The sequence below is a fragment of the Penicillium subrubescens genome (assembly GCF_028828155.1).
Source record: "Penicillium subrubescens strain IBT 31985 chromosome Unknown utg000002l_segment0_segment0, whole genome shotgun sequence".
Classification (NCBI taxonomy): Eukaryota; Fungi; Ascomycota; class Eurotiomycetes; order Eurotiales; family Aspergillaceae; genus Penicillium; species Penicillium subrubescens.
In genome coordinates, this window is record NW_026643152.1 from 6,806,351 (window position 1) to 6,831,590 (window position 25,240).

General features: G+C 49.8%; 7 protein-coding genes across 7 annotated transcripts; 3 read left to right on the plus strand and 4 right to left on the minus strand.

Annotated features, from left to right (window-relative positions):
* Positions 1–5,214: 5,214 nt before the first annotated feature.
* N7473_003795 (DUF3716 domain-containing protein) lies at positions 5,215–6,157 on the minus strand (the record flags this gene model as incomplete). The annotated part of the gene is made up of 3 exons (XM_057149735.1): positions 5,215–5,607; positions 5,676–6,045; positions 6,102–6,157. 3 exons carry the CDS (start codon positions 6,155–6,157, stop codon positions 5,215–5,217), a joined length of 819 nt encoding a protein of 272 aa, XP_057013389.1.
* Positions 6,158–6,602: 445 nt separating this feature from the next.
* On the plus strand, positions 6,603–7,040 carry N7473_003796 (uncharacterized protein; the record flags this gene model as incomplete). Its single annotated transcript, XM_057149736.1, has 1 exon — positions 6,603–7,040. The coding sequence occupies one exon, from the start codon at positions 6,603–6,605 to the stop codon at positions 7,038–7,040; it is 438 nt and encodes a 145-aa protein (XP_057013390.1).
* A 266-nt stretch (positions 7,041–7,306) lies between these two features.
* On the minus strand, positions 7,307–8,703 carry N7473_003797 (uncharacterized protein; the record flags this gene model as incomplete). The annotated part of the gene is made up of 3 exons (XM_057149737.1): positions 7,307–8,209; positions 8,271–8,542; positions 8,637–8,703. The coding sequence occupies 3 exons, from the start codon at positions 8,701–8,703 to the stop codon at positions 7,307–7,309; spliced, it is 1,242 nt and encodes a 413-aa protein (XP_057013391.1).
* A 3,779-nt stretch (positions 8,704–12,482) lies between these two features.
* N7473_003798 (uncharacterized protein) lies at positions 12,483–12,941 on the minus strand (the record flags this gene model as incomplete). Its single annotated transcript, XM_057149738.1, has 1 exon — positions 12,483–12,941. One exon carries the CDS (start codon positions 12,939–12,941, stop codon positions 12,483–12,485), a length of 459 nt encoding a protein of 152 aa, XP_057013392.1.
* A 2,049-nt stretch (positions 12,942–14,990) lies between these two features.
* On the plus strand, positions 14,991–16,951 carry N7473_003799 (DHHC family palmitoyltransferase). Its single transcript, XM_057149739.1, has 5 exons — positions 14,991–15,242; positions 15,323–15,833; positions 15,889–16,012; positions 16,066–16,106; positions 16,162–16,951. The coding sequence occupies exons 1-5, from the start codon at positions 15,131–15,133 to the stop codon at positions 16,724–16,726; spliced, it is 1,353 nt and encodes a 450-aa protein (XP_057013393.1). The 5' UTR covers positions 14,991–15,130; the 3' UTR covers positions 16,727–16,951.
* Positions 16,952–17,666: 715 nt separating this feature from the next.
* N7473_003800 (uncharacterized protein) lies at positions 17,667–17,993 on the minus strand (the record flags this gene model as incomplete). Its single annotated transcript, XM_057149740.1, has 1 exon — positions 17,667–17,993. The coding sequence occupies one exon, from the start codon at positions 17,991–17,993 to the stop codon at positions 17,667–17,669; it is 327 nt and encodes a 108-aa protein (XP_057013394.1).
* A 3,261-nt stretch (positions 17,994–21,254) lies between these two features.
* N7473_003801 (uncharacterized protein) lies at positions 21,255–23,484 on the plus strand (the record flags this gene model as incomplete). The annotated part of the gene is made up of 3 exons (XM_057149741.1): positions 21,255–21,617; positions 21,664–23,179; positions 23,252–23,484. 3 exons carry the CDS (start codon positions 21,255–21,257, stop codon positions 23,482–23,484), a joined length of 2,112 nt encoding a protein of 703 aa, XP_057013395.1.
* Between the last annotated feature and the right edge of the window lie 1,756 nt (positions 23,485–25,240).

Genomic DNA, 25,240 nt, shown 5'->3' on the forward strand with positions numbered 1-25,240 from the left:
GGTCCCTCGTTGCACGAGCGGACACCTTCAAAGGTGAGCTGGCATTCCTCCTCACCTTGTGGCGATCTCATGTTGCCATCTCGGCTGGCAAGTAACCGCCGAGCTTCTGCCATCCAACATCAAGGACTCTTTCTTTTTCGATACCCCCTACGCCCGTCCCACAGCTGGGCGCTGAGGCATTTCTTTGACTCACTTCTCCCCCCACCTTCTCTCTTGTCCATGCAATTTTAGCCAGCGCGGCGTTTTCCTGCATTCGAACAACATCCCCATCGTCATGCAACTGGGGTAATCTTGACTTGTTCTGGATCATTCTCAGATCTTTGATCCTCGTCTGTTTTTCTCGCATCATGAGCTGTTCTTTGCTCGCGGCGAAATGGCGTTGAGGACAGGTGCATACTTTCCAGCTGCTGGTCGTAACTTTGCTGCTCAGCTTCAGTGATCTGGGGGTCGGCGTGACTTGCCCAAGCTTCCCGTTGTGACGATATGGTTTTCTAGTTTCTACTTTTTTTCAGCATGAAGGATAGTGTATGATTATCTTTCCCCAGTCGATGGATCCTCTTCCAGCACATATTCATAGCAACCCTGAACATTTTCTTAATCTCTAGATGGCCTTTATGTGTAGCATACTAGTAGCCAATTATGTTACATACAAGTCAGAGCACAAGGTCCGGGGCCAGACAATAAAGGTCCTTGACTGAAAAGCTCGTTTCAGTAGCCTAAGAAGTGGCCTGGTAGTCCAGATCGGATTCGATGCACATCGTTGCCGCCTGGCTAAGTCGGTTACAATGGATCTTAACATAGGAACTTTACGACGCCAACGGCAGTCCCCAGTCGAATCAGGAGCAGCCACCCTAAACATTGTAGACAGCTGATCACCACACCAGAAAGACATGTTACTTCATCAAGAAATCTCAAAAAAAAGACCGGTGTCTACGCACATGGATTACACCCGCACTCGCATCTGGACATCTGACACCGAGTCTTGCCCCGTTTCATCGTATCTGCACATCAAAAATAAACCCAAAAATGCCGCTCGAAATTAGATGTCCAAAATTAATCAATCTAGAACCCAGTAATTCATTAGTGACTTACCATTGACCAAAATAAACAATTCCCGCCGGACCCCCGTAGCCAAGAGCCGTCGCTGCTAAGTTTAGCTGGAGAGCGTTCGGCCAAGACATTGATCACGGGGGCCAGAAGATCGAAAGGCGGAATATACGAGACGACATTTACCGCGGAGGGCATTTGGCCTCAGCCAGGGGGAATAGTGTAGGTTTAGAATATTATGTTTATGAAAATTGAGTCATTCTGGAATATTCAGGCAAAACGCCTGACGTGGATAACGCAGGTTGGTACCTACCTATCGGATTTCCTATGCCACGTCTTGGCTTTCCCCTTCCGTTTTGGTACTCAGACCCTCGCCGCTTTTGCTCACTGAGTAGATCTGAGCACGTCTCTGAGCCCCTCTGATCTACTCACTGAGCAGGTCTGATCCACGCACTGAGCACGTGGCCTGACCAGCACCTCAATAAAACGTGAACACGCTAGTCGTATCCACAAAATCAGAAAAGCACTGGCATCAACAATTTGATATTCCGTCCTGGACGCTTGCTGCTATTCATTGCATCACAATGAAGCCTATTTGTTGATCACACTATCAATTAGACTGCATGCTCCTGGGAACCCTTCGTCTACTGGCTCTACCATGGGCCTCTCATGATTAGACCTCCACATTTGTGACTAATGTGACTGAGAATTAGTCACATCGATTCCCATGTGCCTAGGCCTTAGTCACACGTCACACGCTAAGGACCTAACTGGTTATGGGAAACCTATAGGAGTCACAGACATATCACATAGTCACATGGATGCATAACTTTTAACGCTGAGCCTAATTTAACCTACATAAAGCCAATTCGGCCACATCCACTGCAGGTAGGCGGAGCCCTCCTGACCGGTTGAATCGGCTGGTTAGGCAGATCGACCTCTTCATGCGATACTACCTCATCAGCTTCTACTGGCTGAATTGGCTGCTGAGCTAGCTGTAGGCCCTCTTCAATCGATAGACCCGCTTTGTGTTCAATCCGCCTAGTCGATCGAGTGCGCTTTTGACGTTTCTTTTCATTCGCTGCGCGTAGATCGGCGTTCTCCTTCACTAATAAAGCAGTGTTGTGTAATGCTTTATAGTGGCCCTTGAGAATCTGATCAACCACTAATTTCAACGGGCTTGGAGGGCTTTTTGACCGCCGATCTATTAGATCTTTCATTATTTAGCCTGCTTTTGTAGCTGGGCTACTGTTCTAGGCGTTTCTGGTGTGAATTCGCTAGATCTGCTGCTTGGTCGGCTTGATAGGGGTGAGGGCGTTCGAAGAGATATAGTAAGCTTAGAAAGCACCCTTTCGGTATTAACTAGTACAATACTAGCAGCTGCGAAGCTATTCTGGATAATATTCGGCTGAAAAGCTTCTAGCCGTGCGCGTAGGTAGTCGGCTAGAAAATCAAGCTTATCGATGTGATTATAGCCAGTGCGGGTTAAATCGCTCACGAAGCGACCGTACGCACGCTTTAGCACTGCAAAGCACCTAACATTAAGCGGTTGTAGTAGATGCGATGAATGTGAAGGCATACAGAGTAGTGTAATATCGTTTTCAGCGTATATTCGATCGAATTAAGGTGTAAGTGTAAGGATATACTCTATAAGTCAGGATAGAGGCCTGTCAATCAGGTAGGAGAAACGGGGCCAAGTCAATTGTTCAGAAAGGTCAAAGACTGTTTCTTGAGGAGCGTAAACCTCTTCAACATGGGTCAATTTATATACAGTCTCATTGCTCAAACAGGAAGGAGATGTATCCTTGGTAGGGAAATGGGAGCGGGGTGAAACACGAGGCTTGTGTAACCTCTGTCAAGGGTGTTTGTTCCTTGCAGGAGTTCGTACACGTGCTGATGCCGAAGCCCCAGCGAGCCTCCACAGAAAGCCTGCCGGCTTATCAGGTCCGGGAAGCCTGAGGCACCAACACTTGGGAATAACCTCATGCTAGGATATATCATAACAGTAAGGTAGCTACTATGCCCGTCGAGGATCAATAGACGAAATCGCCCTCGTACGCGCGAAGTAGTGTATAGAATAAAGATCTTTTGTAGCCAGCGAAGGCCGATATCATCGGTAGTCTAGCTATTATTCGATACTTCGATTCGCTAATCCCTCGGGAGATTTGATTCAAACTAACTAGCAATATAAACCTGCCCTTTGAATATAATGCAGGGCGGCAGCGAATAGCCTTCAGCGTATATCGTTTCGATCGCAGTGACCTATTCGCGATTACCCGGCTGTAGAATTGATCGCCGACCGTAGTATTCTGCTCGTGTAACTACCTTTTGCGATGAAATAAGCCCTATTGCAAAGCCAGTCTCATCGAAGTTGCAGATATCCTCCGGTTGGATACCGTTCTTATCAATCGCGCGTTGCACCGTCAAAAACCACTCTTTTATAACCTTTGGATCCTCGTTAAGAGCGCGCTGGTAGTCATATCGCCGAGAGAAGCGTGTTCGAATCTCTTCGCGCCGATTTATAAAGGTTGATAGCCAATTCTTCCCAACTGTAGGCGGAGGGTAGCTACCACGCGCAGCGAGTAGAATATTAGCTATTTCAGCTACAGTAGCTAGCCTAGGCGCTGCTCCACGCGAATCTATAGAGATAATCCATTCAACAAGCGAATCCTCTTCCAATTGGGTCAATTTATGATTAGGGTTACGTCTCTCTGCGATAGAGACTACACCACATGCACGCGTTTGTAGGGTACTGCGTGGAATTTCGTATAGCTTTGCTGCTGCACGAATAGATTTGATGCGGCCATTTTTAATATCGTCAAGGGCTAATAATATCTTGCCCTCTTTATTGGCCGATTTCTGGAAGGACTCAGTGCGAATTGGTGGCATGGTAGTCGGTTGAAATTGGTAGGTTGGTGGATTGACGCGTTTTCTGCTGGGGTGGCCAGGGTGGCCAGGGTGACCGGGAATTACGTTATATGTTGGTCCTGGGCATGCTGACATAGTGGTCTTTTTGGCTAAACGGTATGACCATGTGACCCAGGCATGTGTCGTAACACTAATGTATGAGATATTTTTATAGAGCTAGTTTCTAGTAGGTTATAGCTAATATATCCTATTATATAGTTAATACGAGTATATATCTCTATTGTAGTGGGGGAACCGCTGACAGAATATCCTTTGAGTGCATACTGCCAACAACAGTCCTTTCTATTTGACTTGGTCGATTTCTTCTGTGAGAGCTCTCTTTCGGTGTTGTCGTTCGTACTTGATTGTTTTGTTCGTTTTGTTTGCTCCGTTTGCACTGTTTAGCCTGTTTGTTCTGTTATCCCTGGCTAAGGCTTCATGTATGGAGAGGAGAGGATGAAGTGAAAAAGAGAGACACACAACTATCTGTCAGTCTAGTCGATTTTCGTCGCAATACCCTCTCTTCTTTTCTACCTGACGGTCTATATCCCATTGGCTAGTAGGCGGTTGAGGTTTTGTCGATTTATCCCGTCCTGGAGGCCTCCAGTCCCTCACCGACTATGCTGCTTGGGCTGGTTGTTTCTTGTGCCAGTTGCTTGTCCCTTTCGTGCCTCGACCTGTCTGTTCTGATCAGACTACCATTAGTGCCCCCCTTGTTTACTATCTAATATAGCTATATTTAGTAGAAAAAATAGCTATCAATAATAAATTCATGTAGATATTATATATTTATTGAAAGATATATTTCTGATGAAGCGGGTATTACTATCGTATAGATCACATGTAATTTATTCTTTTTTACCAACCTTATAATATCGGGTCCACCATGACCGCTTTCCTTCCTGTATATATTACTTCCCCGGGTCGCACCAATAACCCTTCAGTATGGCTTACTGCAGGCTCGTCACAGACTCTAATTTCGTATACTTCCCCTTCGTTGCCTTTGGGTGCCTTGTTAGATAACAGGAAGGGTGTCTGATATAATCATATCGAACCAATCATCTAGTTTGAGAGTATTTTGCTTCGCTTCGCTCTGCAATCATTTTATGGTTTCTAGGGATGAGACATGAGCATTTGATAGGCCGCATGAATTGCAAGTAAATTTGTGAGATCCAGTATGTAATTAAAACTATACGTGAGCGAGACTGTGGCAGACACCATTACGGAACGAAAAAAAAAAAAAAAAGAAAAAGAAAAAAACTAGTCTGCGCCAGGTCGCTGCGGCGAGTTGGGTTGAGCGGGGTGCACGAGGTCCAGAATGCCCTCTGGGCACTTGAAGTCCTCGAACCACTGCTCTTGCTCCTCGAGCAGCGCACTAGCCACTTCAAATTGCTCATTTGCGAGAGCCTGCGCAATTTTGGCACTGAGTCCTTTCGCCCGATTCACAGTGCGTTTAGCTTCAGCCCATGCATCACTAGCCATCTTCTTGCTGATTGAGGGCCTGTTGCGTTGGTGGCCCTGATTTTGACGCTCTGGGGTCGACCCTGTCTGCGCATTCCGCCACAAGCTGCATCGCTCGTGTTTTCCGTTCCAGATACAGTTTGCACAGGCCGCAAGATGGCCTTCTCCGCTCTCCAGTTGCACGCACTTTGCCTATTACTTCATCAGTTATCTTTATTCCCGCCAGTTAACTGTCAAAGTACCTGAAAGGAGTTACATACCCAAGGGCCTAAAGCCCCTAGACAGCTCTCGCACTGCTTGTCATCAGACTGGACCACTCCCTGGCAGAATACAGCTGCGGATTCCACGTTGGAGAGGCTGTTGCCAATGAGTTCATCCTGGTGTCTGCCACTCCCGAAGTAGCGTTTCCGGCACGTAAGCTCCCGCACCGGTTCGTTTTTCAGCAGCTCGTGGAGTTTACCCTTGAGGCGTTGCGCTTGACGAGCGACACTAAAAGGGGCCAGCCAGATAAAGTGTGCCCACTCCGCGGGAGGTCGATCCGTTTCCCCAGCATGGGCCTCCGGGATAGCCAACGGCTCCCCGATATTGGTGTAATCAGCGGTATTGGTAAATTCGGGATCGCCGGGCCAGCTAATAATATTCAAATGAGTTTCATGACTCACTTTCATCCAATATAGGAGACTCACTAGGTTGAGGTGCGGGCGCCTATCCCACGAGATGTGGCTTGGCGCACGATATCCATACCGAGAGCTGATAGAAATCCCGGGGGTTGTCCTGGGTTGGATCCGGAGTTTCTGGCATGTTGGTGATGCTGGCAGAGAGGCGGGAGAGAGGTGGTGAAGATGGAGATTGATGAGTCGATGAAGGAGGATATGCCAAAGGAGATGGTGATAGAGATGAAAGGGGCGATGGAAAAAGAGATGTAAAAGGAGACGGAGAAGAGGATGGAGATGGGTGGATGGAGATGGAAGTGGTGATGGAAGCTTGAGGATGGAAGGCTGAAGAGTGTTGCCTTGAGGGTCATGGTGATCTGCCTAATCAACCCCAAATGCCATTTAATCTCCCTCTTACACCTCTGAGACCTATATGCTACATCTACTCTCATCTACAATCTACACCTACTCTTATCCGCCGACGGTACGTAACGCCTAGAGAGCATCAAGGGAGAGGCTTATATCTCGTCAGTCATGAATCCAACTCATCACGACCCTGCAGATGCACCTCGACCCCTTAGCAGACGAGACGGGGAGGGGCCTGCTGATGAAGAGGAGCCAGGTTTCTGGGCTCAGGCCGCACTGGCGAATCCTTGGATGAGAGGCCGACGGAATAGTCAGAACGCGTCAACCAGGCTATACGCACTACGCGAGAATGGGCTGTACCGTGAGCCTGTTTTGCGTGCGTCCCGGTCCTCCTACGATGGCCCAGCGTTTCACCGATTAGTCGGATGGAGGAGCGAGAACGTGGAAGCCCTTTTGGCACAAGCAACTGGTGCGCAGGTAGTACCTGACCAAGCTTGCAATCACTGCCAGCGGGGTCAGGGCTTGTTTACATCCTGCCCCAAAGCCCGTAACTCGCAAACTGAGTTATGGGCTACACGATCAGTTGCTACCCTTTATGAATTCTAAGAGTCCTTCACCAAGTACATTTTCCAAAGTTAGGGAATAGAGAAAGGGTCAATGGCTCTTCAATATTACCACAGTTATACATAGAGCAGGACAATGAAAGCGACCTAGCAATACACGATAAGGATACAGCCCAGTAACATAAGATAATGGCCAGTCAGACCAGGCAATAAGCCAAAGTCAGTACGGGACTCTCCCAAAGGATCTCGTGTCCACAAGGAAGCAATATAGAAATTCGGGCCAGACAGTTCCTCCTATTATTGACATTCTCACGCCGGTGCCATCAACTGCGTGCGGATGCGAATTGCATCCTCAGCTGTCGAGAGAGGTCCCAATTGCCATCGGCGTGACAATGTACGATGCGGAGTCAGGATCAGGTGATGATGCTCCGGCAAAACGGTCTCGTCGACTGAGCGACAGCCGCGCTTGACTCTTTTCGCCGATACACCAAAATCATTCTGCCCACCCTCCGGGCATAGCTGCGGGTCACCGGGGCCTTCATCCTCATCCGGGTTTCCACGGACATCACCGTGAGGTCCGGCATTGCCTGTATCATCAGGTCCTGGATATGGACGTTTGGTGCCCCTGTCGAACCGATTGGCGCGACTCATTTCAAAATCAAAGTCTGAATCATCGTCGTCATCCTCAATCTGATCGCTGGTGTAGAGCTCCATCAGCTCTTGCAGCTGTTTTTTGATCCCAGGGGCCAGCAACCTGTTCTGGATGTTTCCCAGGAGTTGGAACGCGCGGCGGAGCGTATACATTGGCTCGCCGTGCCATTCCCTGACCTTGGTGCGGTCTTCAATGATCACACCGCTGACCTGTTTGGGAAGTTCCCTGGAAAGGAACGGTACCAACATGACGGTGCGATATAGACCCCCAATCGAGTGTGGCTCAACCAAGGCTTGTTTCATCTGGTGATTCTTATATTCCGCTGCCGATGGTGTGCGACGGCGGATAGGCGCGCCAGTCTGTGCCGCTTCCTTACGGCGGGCTTGGTCGGCCTTCTCGAATTCAATGAAAAATTCCAGGTCAACAGGGAAGAAGACAAGCCCTGGGTGTGAGGCATTATCAAAACGGTAGTGGCAGAGTTTGCAGAGAAAAATCGCATTCTCCTTTGCCTTGAGGTTGGCCCCTGGGGGGATCAGGCCTATCTTTGCCCATAGATCTGCCTATACAAACACATTAGCGTCATTGAGCTCATTAAACAAACAGTGCAAGGGAATGGCATACTTGGCCGTCTTCTTTCGCAAAGACATGGGCGCAGTCTGCTTCCTCTTCTCGACAAACCCAGCATTGCCGTTTCTTATCATAGATGGCTCTGAGCTGATACCTCACGGTCTCTGTGAAGGCTCCAGATTGTGTATCCGTTGTGACAACAGTCTCCCCGCTGATTGAAACTGCTCGGGATCGTGGCAACGGCGTGCTTGGAGCCGACACAGCTTGCCGGACCCGAGTACCAGAAGGAGAGGCGGAGTCAGGGGAGGTTGGTGGAAGCATTGTGCCTGTGATCGCCATTTTGTGAGTTTGGGAGTATATATTTAAGAATGGTGGACAGTGCAGAGATAGGGGGGATTTCAAGGAAGCAAAGAGACTTACACCACTCGAGGATTTCCTCCCAGCGGGAGGTGATCTCCCAAACGCAGTCGTTGTCGGCAGGAGCCATGATGAGATACGTTAATGTAGAAGGAGCGAAGTTTCAACAGCGACAGGAAGGAAGGTCCGTCACGTCATGTTCCTGGCGGTGGGTACTCCCAAGAGTTGATATGGGCTTAGTATCTGCCCGTGTACCACGGTACCAGAGATTGGTCTAGTGTGAAGCTATGGGATTACAGTATGGTCATTTTCCCCAATTCAATCGTATTTCTTCAAATATCTATCGGATGTCACCTAACTACAATGTCGGCAGCTGTAGCCAGGCTGGACGAATACCTCATATCTACCTTGTTTCTGAAACCACCTGGGATAACGGGATCTAAGGTTCAATACATTGCTAGATTATGCACCTCCAATATTAAGGTAGACATGATATGTCCACTCATATCTTTCCCTTGGCAATCTCCTTATATGAACTTATGACCTGAACGTGAAACGAGGCTAAATTTGCCAACAGGAGGAACCTGATCTTATTCAGAAAATCTTCGATCACTTCGAATCGGCCCCCGAAACCTATAAACTAGGTGTTTTATACGTGATCGATTTTATAGCCCGGTGTTGGATAGCACACACTCGCAAGTTTAGGCGGTATCAATCAAACACCGCACCAGACAGAACACTCGCTGGGGGTGTTGATAGGATAACTAAGTTGTCGCCTGCACAGATGACCGGCATTATCAATTATGCGCCCTTGAATCATAAGGTATACACGCACTTTGTGTTTATTTTTAAGCTAAACTGAATATTCTAGTCGCGAATCACGGTCATTTCCGTTATACTAACACGTTTCTCGCGAGATCTATCTCTTAGAGTATCGCGTTTGTAAACCTGCTATTTGAACCTTCTCAGTAAATACACATACTCACCTGTGAATTTTTGGGATTCTAGGAAAAGATCGAGAAGCTCCTTAAAATTTAGGAGGAGCAAAAGTCCTTTCTAACCTGTATACTAGACTCGTTTCGCAAAAAGGTTGATACACTTTTAAGTAGTAGGTTCGGTCACTGCTCTTACCCGAACTATCACCGTTCTAAAACGCTTGATATATATTGAGGGAGACATATGCGATGTATGGTCCCCGTCGATACTACAGGTCAGGTGCTACCCGTCTGATCTTGATCTCGTGGAAGCGTATAGCACATCCATAATGCGATAATTTTTGTATCCTTTTTTGTATCTTTTTTTGTATCCTTTTTTGTCTTATAATCCATCTTCAATAAATCAGAAAATACCCCTCGCGCGACTTCCAATGTATCTACTCAATGCAAACAGTGCCGAGATCCTGAACATTAACGGGCAGTATTCATACCTATGACCATCTCCAATTATGAAAATACCTTCCTATGTACCCTGTAACTCGCATCTTTAGCCTATGAGTCAAAATCCCTCAAGGCATACAGGCCAGCCCCGAACGCAGGGTTCAGTACATAGTTTACCACATGACATCCGCCAAGGGCGGTGCTTAAAGGGCTACGCCGATCATGATCGGAGCCAGGATCACTCATTGGACCGGGGAACCACAAACTCTATGCCTCACTTTTCTGGCTTGGGATCCTACGGGCATTCCGAGAGGATTATGAGAGATAAAGGCTAATGGCTAAAGCAACTTTTAGTTTATCATGCAAGTCCCGTGGTCGCGCCCGCCGCCCCAGGCTAAAGTTGGGTGACGTTGGACAAATGGACCAACTAGATGGTGATGAGCCGTTGATCTTGGGACTGGACTAGCCATTATAGTCGCTTTGTACGAAGTAAATCACTCGTCTTGGACTAAACGACGGGAATTTAGTGGGTTCAGTTGGACTATGTAGTTCACTACGCTGGAATAGTACTCCGACGGTCACTAGCACATAGAATCGACGTCACTGGAGTCTGAGGCGATGCGATACAGTGGAGCGCGCTAGACTTTCCATCTCCGTGGGACCAAACAGACAGACATGCGACTGAGCTGAGTCCCTCGGCAAGTCAAGAGTACATACTTGACAGGGCTAAAGCCAAGACCAAACGGCCGGGGCGTAAACCCGAGAAAAAAAGCGGAATAACCCCCCTAAGCAATGAGCACAGCCTCCCTCGGGTTGCGGATGCCGGTCTAGGCGGGGAGATGGGTTCACTCGCACGATGTCCCGGCATTGGAGCGCCAAGTGGGGTTGGAGATTGGAAAGGGTTCTAATCGTGTGTTCGAGAATACGCTTGGCGGGGCTGAGATGCGCGTGAGCGGGTTCGCGTGGGTTGGGGGCTAGGAGGGTGGACAGGGTGGAAAGGTGGTGAGAGAGAATATGATCAAAGAAATTATTGTTGTGATGGCTTAGTATTATCACAATCATAATAGGTTAAAATGGATATGTATCGGGGAAGGGACGAACCTTCAAGGTGCATGCATGATGTGGAAGGGATGAGGAAGTATAGAATACCCCGTATGTACATAGACACGATTTATGGTTCGCATTATTCGGTGGGGGAGATCAACCTTGTCGCACCGCTTCTTTACTCAGGCACGTAGGGCTGTCACAGCGTAAAACCAGGCCAAAGGGCGGTCTTTCCTCTTCACCTCTGGGGGCTTGGCTGCTACTAGTGGGGCTGGGGGGTAAAGTCTCCCTCGTACCCTTTAGTGTATTCACTTATTTCCCTACGAAAGAACGGTCAAGAGTTCCAACTTCCCGGGCACTGAACAGTATCCAGTTAGCGACAAGACCCTTAGCCCAGTATGAACCTAGCCCGAGTCTAGCCTGGTCGCTGGGCGTGACTTGGCCAAGCACATCCCCAGTCATCGACATGCAGGTTCTCATTGGACTATATTCGGAGGAGGCTCAAGTCACGCTGTACACAACCCCTGTACAAATAGCCAAGACTCAACGATGCATGCTAGAGCGTTGCGGCTCGGATGAGTAAACAGGGAAAAATGCAGGGTTCCGAAGGGTTGATGATTTGAAGACTCATACGATGACTCCCACGACTGCAGGGCGCAGTCACGGGTTGCCCTGGTTTCTCGTTTCGGGGACCAAATAAAGAAAGCGGAGAAGAAAGAAATGAATAAAGATGTGTAAAATAACCTATTATTCAGGGGATTTCTATTGGATCAGGCGTAAAGGGATATCTTGAATCATGAAGACTTGGGATAAAATCGAATTGAATTATCGCTCGATTGGATTTTGGCGCAAGGCAGACAGCCCAAGGTGGAAATGGGATCCATTTTCCCATTTCCAATTCCCGCCCTGCTTACTCACTTGGCCCTAAACTAATTTAAGCAACAAGAACTATATCCGGTGTTAAACTTGCGTCTCTATTGTCATCTAATAATAATCGTTGCAGAAAATCACAATCATAGCGTCAGCTTGCAACAAAAAAGCAAATTGAAACAAGGGGAAAATAAAACAGATGCCGAAAATCAAACATATGCTGAAAAGTCACATGTGGAAACATCATGAAAATAATGAAACAATGAAATGCACCAGGCCCAATGCTGATAATCCTTCCAAACCCTCGCTTGCATAAAATATAATAAGAAAACAAACCAATAAAACAAGCTCAATCGTTCAATCCACAAATAGACTCAAGATGCAGACAATGGAGAAGAAAAACATCAACACGCAAACATTAAACTCAAACTCGAAAGATCAGAATGTCAAAAGATAGAAATCACAGTAGTCGGAATCACTAAATATAACACAGATGCGTTAGCAACTCGATTCGAGTTCGAAAAAAGCAAAGAATAGTCAATTCTTACCATTGCAGACATGAAAGGGCATCAGAACATTCTGTCTTCGCCAGCAAAGACAGTAGAACACAGCGAGGTGTTTACTTGACTTGCGTGCAGCTACCGCAGGCTTCGTGGTCGCAACCAATGCATCTTGGTTGGTTGTTGTAGACCTTCGGTCCATCTCCACACTGGCAGCAGATGTACATGTATGTCTGAGTGTAGAATTGCACCGCACCAGGGAACGGCGATGCCATGGCCAAAGGCATTCGCCGGGATAGGGACCTGATACTGTGCAGGTCCCCTAGCCCTGTGGCAGCCATAGTCTTGGTCTGCAATGACAGGGTGTGTGCGGTGTCGATGGGAACGACAGATGGGTATGGCGAGGACTCGTGGCAGCCGTGGGCTGCGTGGTTGTGGTTGTGGGTGTTGGAGTTGTACGTGACCTTCTCGCGGGTGCACATGGAGCAGGCGTATTTACCGCAGTTAATGCAGGAGTCGTAGAGGTCAGAGTTGAAGGGGCCGAAGTTGCAGCCACAGCAGAACCACAGGGTAGTCATCTTGATGTTGGAAGATGGTGGTTGACTGGCTGGATGGAGGAGATGTAGAATAGTTGGCAGTCGTGTTGGAATGCCGGTGGATGTTAAGTTTGAATGAAGATTAGATCTGACAAGGCCTTGTATTGATGGAAGGATTTAAAGATGTTGGTCAAAGGCTGATCAGGATTGATAGAGTTATGGGGAAGGAAGTTTGAGTTGATTGAGATGTTGGATGTGTTGGTTTATAAGTTGAATTGTTGGATTTGTTGGATGAAGAATGGAAATTAAAGAACACGAGACCAGGGAATATGAACCATATATAGGCAAAGTGAATACCAGAAGATAAACCAAAAAGAGATGTACCAGAACTGAAGCGTTCCAGGCACCATTGTGGCTATCCAGCTTAGGCTGCCTTGAGGGTTCCGAATCGGGTAAGGGTCTTTTTGTTCCACCCGGGTCAGTTAGTATGAACGGGTTTGGGGCCACCGCAACCCAGAATAAAGGAAAATAAATTCAACCACACAAAATGATTGTGATTATTTACGAAAATGCGGTCTACTATTTCCTTTGCCAAATGCATCATTAACCCGGGGTGATGGGCGCCGGTAGGTGGCTTTGTCGCGAGCGTTGTACCTTTGTACCCGTGTACCTCGCACTCGGTCGCCTTTGTAGCCTGAGGAAAGCCTGCCTTAGTTCGAGGAGCCTCGAGAGACTCACTAACGCCCAGGTGGGTTTAGCCAAGGGTAACTAACTGATCGCCCCAGTCTCCTTTGGGGCCATCGCGTCTGTTTCTCTCCAACGAGGGAATGGCGCCTGAATCATCATGCCGAACGGGACAAGCTCGTTTGACTCAATTCGAACTGGCGTACGAGACTCCACCGTGCCCTGACAGCCGCTGCATGTCTACATTGTGTTCAAGTCCTGAGGTCCTCCATGTCCCGCATAGGCTAGTGACCCAGCGAGGCTGCGGACGCCCACACATACACACCGTCTAGACAGAACACGAATGTATGAGTTCACGCTGCTCGGGCGCTCCGAATCGCGGTCTGCAATCGAGGCTGGTTTCAACCCTATTCACAACCCACAACCCGTTATCCCGCCCATTAACCATTAACACATTTGACACCGCCCTTCAGCTGTACCCTGGGTATGATGCCTTGCCTGGTGCCTTGAAACATTCTTTGGAGAACGATAAACACATCCCCGAGTTTCTCCACTTCTCATAGGCAACGGCGGGCGGTGACTCTACCCGGGGGAGTCATTGAGGGTCACCTGTGCGCGCTAAGCCTCTGCTGCCTAAGGTGTGCAGTCATCGATCAATCTGATGAAAGCGTCTGGACCTTCTCGTTGGTCGCCCTTACTTGACAGCTAATCTCGAGGGTTAATTCATGGGCTATCCATGGGTTTGTTGTTGTGTTTTTGCCCGGGTTTTTCTTTGAATTATTCTTTTTAGAACCTTTTTGCTTGTAGAGTACCTTCTGTCGTGTTCAATATGAATAATCATATTCCATTTTTCCTACTGCACTGCCGAGTCTACAACTTTGTGCATTGAATCTATTCTATTGTTTGGTCTTCTATGCTTTCTCAATCACGATGAATAACCACGCCTTCTCCATGTACTCCGTACAAACCTCAATGAAGACTAGGACTTTATTTCCGCTCTATACAACGCCCTGTATACTCAATTCCCACCCGGAAAATGGCGAGTCCATGTCCCAACCCGGCATATTGCGGGAGATATGACACGGATGATCATCAAGTCTCTCGATACTCGTCAATTCATGTCCCTTGCCAGGCAGCAAGGCCCTAGATCGTAGTGCCCCAGCCGGTTGTTCCCCGGATACACGGCATAAATCAAAAATGAATTCAATTTATCGATTGGATACCGACTCGATAGCTAGTGTGATAGAAGATGCCAAGTATATACAATCAACCCGAAAGATGATCATTATTCAGGGCAGCCTTCGGGGCGAGGCTCCCCGTGATTACGTCGGGCGGTCTGCCCCAAGTGGGCCGGTTTGGCACTTTTGGCAAGTTTGGTTAACGCCCTGACCTCATCGCTCGTCTTCGAGCTCTCTGCCTCGAAACTCCTCCCCCATTATTCCCGAGATCCAGTCGCACGCTATCGCGCTGCCTGGTCCCTCTCCTGCATTTTTATTGTTTTGCCTTCATGTATTCGTACGTCCTCGAGGCAGAATAATTCTTCACACATGGCGACCGCTGCGCAGAAGCGCATCAACCTAGTGGTCTCGAGGATCATTCCGCCCGTCCTCCTCGGCGCGGTCGTTTACGCTTCTTACGCCATTACGAAGACATTATGCGGTGAGTGATAACGAATTTCGGTGCCTGCGCTATACAATATGTGAATCTGCCACGCTGACATCTTCTTTCTCGCTCCAAAGTTGACTATCTCATCCATCCACTACCTTCCTATCATCACAGTCCTCGAGTCGGTGCTGGCGCCGTCATCGTCGCCCTCTATTATCTTCTCTTAATACCCGTCGTCTCGACATACATTCGACTTCTTTTTAATGTCTTAGTCAACCCAGGCTACCTGCCGCTCGGTGCTGAACGCTTGCGCGCCGAGGCCAAGTCGGAAGATCCCAAGCATAAGCACGGAAAGCGCCGGCGTCGTAAGAGCAGATCGCGAACCCGCGATGCGGAGAAGAACGATAAACCAGCCTCGGATGTAGACGTGGACCTGGAGCGTGGCATAAACAATCATGCTGGAGGCAAGGCTTACCAACTTGATCCTTTCGGGCTGGAGAGCTTCTATACCAAAGACGTTTTTGTCTGCCAGGAGGATGGCCGGCCACCATACTGTTCAACCTGCTGCCAGTTCAAGACTGACCGAGCGCATCATTGTCGGGAAGTTGATCGATGTACGCGAAAAATGGATCATTTCTGTCCTTGGTAGGTTGCTCTGGTTTTCTAAGGGGAGAAATATCAAGTTGCTGACAGACCATAGGGTGGGAGGTGTGGTGTCTGAGACATCGTTCAAGTTCTTCATCCAATTTGTTGTGTACACTGCCATCTTTTGTGGATATCTCCTGATCGTCTCTGCATATTACACGGCGGAGATTCGGCGCAACGTGAGTAGCTACCTACCCAAGGTGACAGCAACGTTGACTGACATCTTCCAAAGACCGGAGGCGCCAACCCCCACTGGGCAGTCTGTATTGGACTGTGAGTAACTACCGCTATTTAACCGTCCCCGTCCTGAGACTGACCAAACACCCAGGAGCGCTATGTTTGCCTTCTTCGCTGGGGGAATGTCCCTCAGCTCCATCCAACTGGCCATGCTGAATCTCACCACTATTGAAAACATCAACCGGCACTCCGTCGTCTGGACTCTCGCCATTCGAGTCCCGGATCACATGCTGGACCGACTATGGGCCACCGAGTCCCCATGGGCACCCACCTTCCGCATGGTCTCCTACCCCCTCCAACCACCCACATCACCGTCCGAGCCCCAAACGACCAGCCCATCACCAGAGGAGCGCCACGTCTTCGCCATCCTCCATACTCTCCCAGGCGAAAATCCCTTCAGCCTCGGCAGCAACCTCAAGAACCTGCAACAGGTCATGGGCCACAGCATAATCGACTGGCTCATCCCACTCAAACACAGCCCATGCGCCGACCACAGTAGCTCCGAGAGTGCATTTGCCCTGGGCCCCGTTGTAACTCGACTAAAGCAGGAAGCCGGTCTGGTTCCGGCCCCCGCGCCAGTGTCTGGGAATGGGGCTGTTTCAAGGCCCCCATCTGCGCATACAACGCGTAGCCGCCGCGGTAAAGATAGATCGTGATCTGCGTTGGGATCCAGAAATAGAATTATCATTACACTTTATGATATTACACATGATGACTTCGTTCGAATGCCTGTAGAATGATATGTACCATTGGAAAATCTCGGCCCCACTGTCGTCATGCGCGACACCCAGAGCTTTGCCACCCATGCAGGACAATCTGGCCCCATGAATAGGGCTGAGACTTGCTCAGGGGGCCGGCTTTTGTACAGAATTATCTTTAGGCATTACGATCACGAGTGGTCTCAGTGCCTAAGGGAGATGGCTGAAAGAACGAGCCAGCTCAACTTCTAAAAATGCCAACTTACAGTGCTAAGATTGCTAAGATTGTGTTCATAATAACAACATATTCTCTCTATTCGAATCACTACTCACTCAGTACACAGCGGAACTCATATCAAGAAAAAGTGAATGAGTGAATTGTCTTCAAATATAATAGAACAGTCTCATGTATGCGGGGAGTAAGGCCTCGAGGCAAATTCCTATCTTTCAGTTCCCCCAACCCTCACCATGGTTTGGAGGATGGGATAGGAAAGATAGTATAGAACAGCCCCGTTGAATACTCATCCCAGCATGTAAAGGAAAACAATAAAGATCCACAGAAACAAAGGAAATTCAAATGAGTGTGAAAAGAAATCAACAAAGTGACCAAGTACACCCGAAATGTGTTGAGCCGAAGCCCATATTACCCAAAATTAATCCAGCACCAATACACCATCCAGGACCATCCAAGTCCATGCCCCGTCCATGACAAAAGAAAAAAAACCCCCAATCAGCACTGTATAACCAAGAAACTCCCAGTCCGAACCCATACCCCGGTTGCCCATACCCATGTCTATACCCATACCCATGCCCATCTAAACCCAAGCGCCAAAAAGCCAAACCCTCTCTCAACCTCGGGGCTGTTCGAGCCGAGGCGAACAAACCCGGAAATGAAGATCTACACAACAACGGTATTGCACCCAGCGCACTTATAATGCGAACAGACCGAGCATCGATCCGGGGCTAGATCGGGGTTGTTCATGCTGTCGCAGTGGCAGCACACCCACCAATTGGCATTCGTAATGGGCGCGCCAGTGCTGGCATGGTTGGTTGGGGTTGGGGTTGCGCTGTAGAGTGGTTCGATTGGATTAAGTGCGAGATAGAGGTATTCGTCGTCGGTGTACTTGTACTCGTACTCGGTAATGGCTTGGATACCGTGTCTGTGGACTTGGGTGGCCATGGTTGATTCCAGGGAGTTGGTCAGGGGGAGCTTGTACGAGTGCATGGTGTCGTGTGATTGACGACTTGAGAGTAGATGCTTTGATAGAAGATTGTGGAACTCAATTGGAGTCGTGATAGTGAATCACAAAGATCCGAATGGCAAAATTATAGATAGAATTGTATCTGATGTGGTTGAAGAGTATCTGCACACTGTCTGTGATGATTCGGAACTGGATCTTATATCGAAACTGAAGATGCTCGAGATGATGAAGAGAATAAGAAAGAACTCCCGACCTCAAAGACGCTCCTTTTAACTGAAGGGACGACAGCATTTGGCAAACACCACCAAACCCTCAACCATCACCCTGAACACCAGCATCACATCGTCGACAACCAATGTTCATCCGCCACAACTGCTCCACAGCCATAACAACCGCTGCCTAAGGAGGCAGGACAAAAAAGTCAGACTCATCGTGGCCAGGGCGAGGGCGTGGGCGACAGCGGACACAAAGGTTAAGGGGGAATAACCCAGTCTCGACCGATCAGAACCAAACCACCCGCCAGCACTGGTGATGCTGTTAATCGCCCATCCAGCCGGAGTCTCCGATTTCGCAGGCAGAAACCCTAGAAAATCCCACCGGTATGGACCGCCTGTGTGTGTCCACGCCCGCGCCCAAGACGGATCGGATCCATCTTCATCACTTCCAGAATCCAAGCCTACCTGGGTGCTGGGAAGGTCCATCCCATATAACATCGGCGAGCTCCGATAGCTGCCCAGTCACGGGTGCTTTCAGTCGAGAGGTAAAAGCTTGGGAAATACTGGAGAAGCACCCAATAGCGAATTTGCTTGAGCGGTGCGGCGCAGTTCAGGGTTGAGCTATGTCGGTTATTATACGCCTTTGCACCCGGCACCCGCGCGGGTCACAGGCCCGGGTCAGCGGCGGAGAGGCAGACAGCGGGACTTGAAGTCTGTGAAACGAGTGTCAAACGATGTTTGAACTGGAAGTGAGGCATGAAGAGTTCCGTTTCATGCGGATGCTGTTCGGCTCACTTGGAGTGCAATGCACCAGGGCTAGAGGGGCGTCTACTGTATTGACGATTAGTCTGAATCGGGGGACCTAAGCCTCTCCCGCGGCAGCTCCTTGCCTGCTGACTCTCATCTCGGTGTCGATTGAGAAGCGGGAAAGGCTCAGTCTGCCTTACGGATTGCATTCCGGACACCCGGGCGGCTGCCCTGTTTCCAGGAGGGCGGTGGTCCGCAAAAGGTGGGTTGAGGGCTTTCTTGCGACAGGGCGAGGGGAGGCGGAAGGGGCGTAGAAGGGAGAGTGGAGATTAGTATTCTACGAGAATGATCCGAGAATGCGAATAGTATCACGGGTTTCGGGAGGGTCATGTGTTGAAGTGTATAGGAACATTGTGCTCCATCGGGGTTAGACCAGCGTGAAGCAAGTTTTGGATGAGATTGACCAGGGTGAAGGGACAGCAGTGCCCAAGGCCAAGCCAAGCTCAAGCCCGGGGCCAATGAAGAATGAGGGCGGTTAGCATTGCGATCAGTGCATGAAGGATCCAGTGAGGGGAAGCAATTGCAACCCGCGGTATTGGAATTGTTCTGCGATTCGGTGGAATTGGCACGTCAACCGCCAAGCATGAAGCAAGGACGATTAATTGCCTTGCTTTACGTGGCTGTGCCCGCAGAAGAATAAGGCAACTAGCACCACAGTTAGTATATTATGCTCTGTACTCCGTAGAGCTTGCTTCAAAAGACTGCATGGGAGGTCAGTCATGCGGAGTATACTTCCACAACGCTCTTCTTTGACTTCGATATCTCCATCACCATATCCCGGCTGTTCTGTTTCGAAGACACGGGAATGGCCTCTCATCACCTCATTCGAGTAGGTTGCAATCTTGCCGTGTGATCCGTTTCAAGACCGAGGGGCCATCCTCTTAACCCCGATTCTTTAACCCGAGCTAACGAGTCCAGAAAATGACGTTGATGATGTTATGGAGATTATGAATGGATAGATACACACAGCCCCGCCACAACCCAGCGAGTCTCTGCCCAGAATCCACTCGGGCGCAAATTACAGTAGAGGAAGGTGGAGCCCCTCTGGCCCACCTCAGCCCCTCGCAGAGTCGCAGGGCCCCTCAGAGCCGCAACTGACCGCCGGGAGATGGGCGCTTTGCATGGCGGAGGAGGGGAAGCCCTTAGTGGGATGTCGGTAAGAGGATTGCTGGGATGAGGATGGGCTCATCGGGAGGAGGGGCCGTTGAATCTTGGTCGTCCAGCCATCCATGATGCTTATAGTTGTTGATCCATGGTTTCAGATGCGGCTCCAGATGTTCCAAACATTCCTCGTCCACGGATCCTCCCGTTGATAACCCGATAACCCACCTTTCAAGGGCTTTCCAGGAGGTTTGGGTATTTGAATGCGTGGATGCTGCATGAAACATGGGGAATTATTTACCGTTGGGCCGTCCGATCATGATCCAGTGGCCGGAAGATTGGAATGATGCTGGGCAATCAGATGGCGGAGAGACAGAGATGTCCATGGAAGATACCAACATCTGCAATCGGTTAGTTGTGTGGCGATAGTGTTTTAGCCCACCGAGTACTCATAATAATCACAAGGCCTGAGGAATTGCACCAGGAACTCAGCAATTGGTCAACGGGGCCAACGGGGCCAACGGGGCTGCAGGAGTGGAAGGTGGAAAGGTGGGGTTGGCAATTGTACTTACTACTGTAAGTGTCTCGGTCTCTTGGCGAGTCACTGACCATCACTGACCACCCGCGAGTCCACCTTTTGCGTCATCCCGGGAATCTGACCAGCCCGACCTTCTTTTCTTTTCTTCCTTCATTTTGGTTTCACACATCCTCTTCGCCCTCATCTTTGGGCATCCAGTTGGGTTCCGCCAGATCCCCCCGCTGTTTTCGATCCCGGTATCGAATTGATCAATCAACCCCTTTCAATTTCCTTCGCTCCCACGGTGACTTTGTTTATCATTGTCCCAGTTCGGCTTGCTGCTTGCTTTTTTCTTCCCTCCTTTTTTTGTCTGGAATCTAGGGATATACTTCCGATCAAAGACTGAAGAGAGTGAAGTATCTGTCACAACTCACCTACCACGCACTCGGTAGGTTTTTCTGTTCCTCCTTGCCTCCTGGCGTCCGTCATATTGAAGATGTTGCCCCCCTCCTAACGCCGACCGTACAGCATCCCCACAATCGCACGCACACAATCTCTCCCTGACCTCGCAAATCTCAACGTGAGCTTCGGCGCCGGCCGCTTCAAGCTTTTTGTTTTGCGTTTGGTCCCATTCTGTAGATACGATGGGTTTCTCGAGTCATTTCCGTGGCCTTTCGCCTGGCGGCGGTCGTCACCATATCGCTGGTCCACGAGCATCCACTGGTATGGTCCAGCTGGGCTCTTCTCTTGATCCCTACGAGGCGCCGCGAAGCCGCCACGATTACGATGACCAATATTACCCCTCAGACGTGGGTTATACCAGCACCTACCGCCATCACCCCCGACACCGGTCCACAATCGATGTCCAGCCTATGGCTACCCAGAAATACCGCGATCCCGGCCACTCAACAAAGAAGCGGACCGAGTATGCCATCCAGCCGCAATCCAGGCACAGAAGTCACACCGCATCAGCGGCAGACATCTATGACAATTCGCCCCGGATCGCTGTGCCGTCATCCTCGTCATCACATCTTCGCCCGGTCGTCAACTCAGGCCGCGGCCATCGCCCTCTCAAGTCCTCTTTCGATAGAACCCTCCCGCCAATTGGTTCCGGCCTCCTCCTCGCACCATGCCGCTGGCCACCGTCGAGTGTTCAGCACCGATTATGCAAGTGACACTGGTCGTTTGGAAATGCGCGATGGTGTGAGACACCGATCAGGTGTCAATCATGGCGCACACCGAGTCCAGCCCCCGGCAGGCCGGAGGCGACACCCACCATACGACGGTCCGAAGAAGGGTTATAACATTGATAACTACGATGCCTACTCCTACACGGGTCCAGGCGAAGAAGCGAGGCGAGACTTGTCCGGCGACTATCCCATTGTCCGGCCGCGCCATCCCACAGGTCGGACCTCTCTTGACCGGCCTATGAGTGTAAACCTTGCCGAAGCTCACCCCCAATGGTTGGCACGCAGCAAAGATCACCGTCACCACGGGCCACCTCCTACCTCATGGGGTCTGGACAAATTAGACCGCGAAGGCCGGCCTCGAAGCTCTGCTCGAGGCTTCGATGAATATCGGGATACATCCAGAACGAGAGCACCTGCTGGCCACGATCGTGCTTTGGTGCCATTGCCCCATGAATCCGACGACGAGTACTACAGTGATGCCCACCACAGGTCACGCCGTGAGGAGCCTCGGCGACATGCCCATGACCGATCTCCGCGACCGCATAACGGTGGTAGCGGGGCTTTGGCTATTGCTGGACTCGGCACGGCTGCACTAGCTGGTGGCTATTCAGACGCTTCAGACTATGAGCATCATCGACCGGGCAGACGCCGTCACCGACGCCGCGAGGCCGAGCGTGACTATGACTCCGCCCAACCCTCGACCAGGGATCTCGCAGAGAGTGGCCCCTCCAAGGAGCGAAGCAAGCAGCTATACCTGGAGCCTGCAGATGCCATCAATCGGCGTAGGCACTCGCGAAGGCATACTAGCCGTCGCTCAGGCAGTGACACGGAGATCTTCACAGATGACGAGGACCTCCACAAGTACCGACGTGAACCTGCGGCGGCACCACATCGGAGCCGACACAGCAGCACCGATACCAGCAGCGCCGAAGATTATTCTGGCAGACGTCCCCCGCGAGACCTGTCGCATCACCGCTCTCGTTCAAGGCGAGCACCCGAAGATGGACGCTCGATGGAGTCGCGAAGCTCTACTTCGGTTGACCACCGGGAGGAGGTGCGCAAACCGATCACGGTAGAACCTCCTGTCACCAAAGAGCCTGAGCAGCCTGCGCCGAAAGGTATTCTGAAGACCCCGAAGAAGGCCTTTCCTGAGGAGCCAAACCCAATACGAGAAGGTGTGGCTCCATTGAAAGATGCCAACAAGAACGGGATTCCACCCACGGCGCGATGGACCAAGATCGACCGGCGACTGGTCAATCCTGCCGCTTTGGAGGCAGGCAACGAGCGATATGAGGAGCGACCGGAGTTCGTGATCGTGCTGCGGGTTTTGACCAAGGAGGAGATCCAGGCGTATGCTCTGAAGACTCAGGAGATTCGAGGTAAGCCTTTCCAATTCGAGACTGCTGCTACGGTGTTCAATAGCAAAATTGACTTACTCGAACTTTCTCCAGATGCCCGTCGCGAGGAATACGTTCGAGACACACGCCAGCGCAGGGAGAAAGACCAGCGCCATGGCCGCCGTGGGGAAGAATCCTCCAGCGACGACGAGGACGAGAGCGAGGACGAGCCGTTGAAGATCGAGGCACCCCCAGTCCCAGACGCGAACACGTCTCTGCCCATACGGTCCCGTCCTGCAAGTCACTCGCCGCCGCTACCCGAGCGGCCATCCGTCGTCCAGGTCTAGAGACCCCATTCAGTCAAATCCTCATGATCTCCTGCGTTTGCCAAGGGGCTTTGCGTCGGCGCCACGATGTATGCACTCTTACCCCGCGGTCCACTACCTTGACTAAAGAGGGGCTTGATTCGACAGCTAGCCTGTCAAATCTCCCGGCATCCATGTCTAACCTCCGTAATGTGACACTCCCTCCGCAGCAAGGCTTCTTGGTTGCGCTGCTCTCTCTGCTTGTTTTTCTTGGCTGGGTTCATGCCTGCACCCTCTTGTACTACTCATTCATTTTCATCTCATGTCCTGTCCCATCTGTATGCTACACAAGACCGCTTACTTGCATTAACGTCACTTCCAATGTATCATGATAGATTATGTACCCTCGCAGCGCATTTACATTTACATTTACAACCGCATGCTCGAGGCACTGCCTCTCCGTTTGGGATGGAGAGGCAGACACCCCGAAGCAATTTATTCAGTCACTTTCACTATGCCATCATTCCCTTTCACGCTTTCAATTAGATATGTGTTTTACAAGCCTTGCAGTGTATTATCTTGGGAATAGACCATTCTGAAACAAACAGGTACCCTTTTGTGCAATACACAGAGTTGACAGGCAGGGGAAGGGGTCAGATCTTGAGTGGCTATCCATTCAACTCCTGGATTACCATCAGCATCCGCATGGGCATCAACATTCGCTTGGGCTGTGTTCATGCCAATGTCAAACTCAGACTCCCGTCTATAGGAATAGGAACTACGTCTAGTTGTGTCACATAGTAATAATTTGCCAAAGAGAGCTGCCCAAGAACAAATTCAAAGAGAGACAAATGGATATACTACTACAACATAATCTCAGACCAGACTATGCGTACACTTCCTTTTCTTAACGGAAATTACCCCAGCACTCAACAATCTACTTCTACTGCATTTAACCACCATGACAACTCACACCATACATAACCACTTAACCTATATCCTTTAACTCCGCGAACTAACCATACACCAAAAAGGGGCAGTCATGGAAGCACATACTCCGCATGATACAGTGTCGTATGGCCTAGTTATAAGCATGGCAACATTACCGGGGAAAGGACCCCCAACAAGAAAGAAGATGACCGCAAGCAAGCGTAAAAATTAATCTAAGAAAGGAAAGGACAGGGAAGTTACTGAAAGGGTGGGCGATGGGAGGAGAAACAGTACGATACTGTAGTAGCACCAGGGAGTAGTAAGCCCAGCTGCAAGTTCTCAATCGCCGATATGTGCCACAGACGTGTTGAAGCAAACATTTTGTCAGTTTGCACCGGCGTTGGTAGGTCTGTTGGGGCTATGTGCTGCATAGTGTTTACGGGGCTTTCAATTTGATTAGATTGCTTTTCTTAGCTTGGATTGTAAGTGGGCGTAAGTTGCTAAAGTAGTCGGAATCCCAATATAATCGTCCAGCTAGGTGTATTTCACCCCCCTCTAGTCCTCTAGTTTGCGATATCGATGTGGTTGCCTTCAGCTGAAACAAGACGATCTTTTTAAGTGGGAGTTGGCTCATTACAGCAGGCCCCGGGAAAATAAATTCATGTCCATGTGTCTATAGTCCAGCATATACTCATACAACGATGCATGGGGGTGGTGACTGCAAGGAAGGTAGCTAGCGTTTGTTTGACGGTATGCTTTCAAGTGAACTCAACATACAAAGGCTCACATGTATTGTTCCTGCAATTTCTCTACGCCATTTGTACATTGTTCAACTCTACTTGAGCGAAAGCCTTTGATCATTATATCA

Coding starts and splice junctions, on each gene's coding strand:
- N7473_003799 (XM_057149739.1), top strand. CDS start 15,131: ATGGCGACCGCTGCGCAGAAGCGCATCAACCTAGTGGTCTCGAGGATC. Junction 15,834..15,888: donor ATGGATCATTTCTGTCCTTG/GTAGGTTGCTCT, acceptor GACAGACCATAG/GGTGGGAGGTGTGGTGTCTG. Junction 16,107..16,161: donor TGGGCAGTCTGTATTGGACT/GTGAGTAACTAC, acceptor CCAAACACCCAG/GAGCGCTATGTTTGCCTTCT.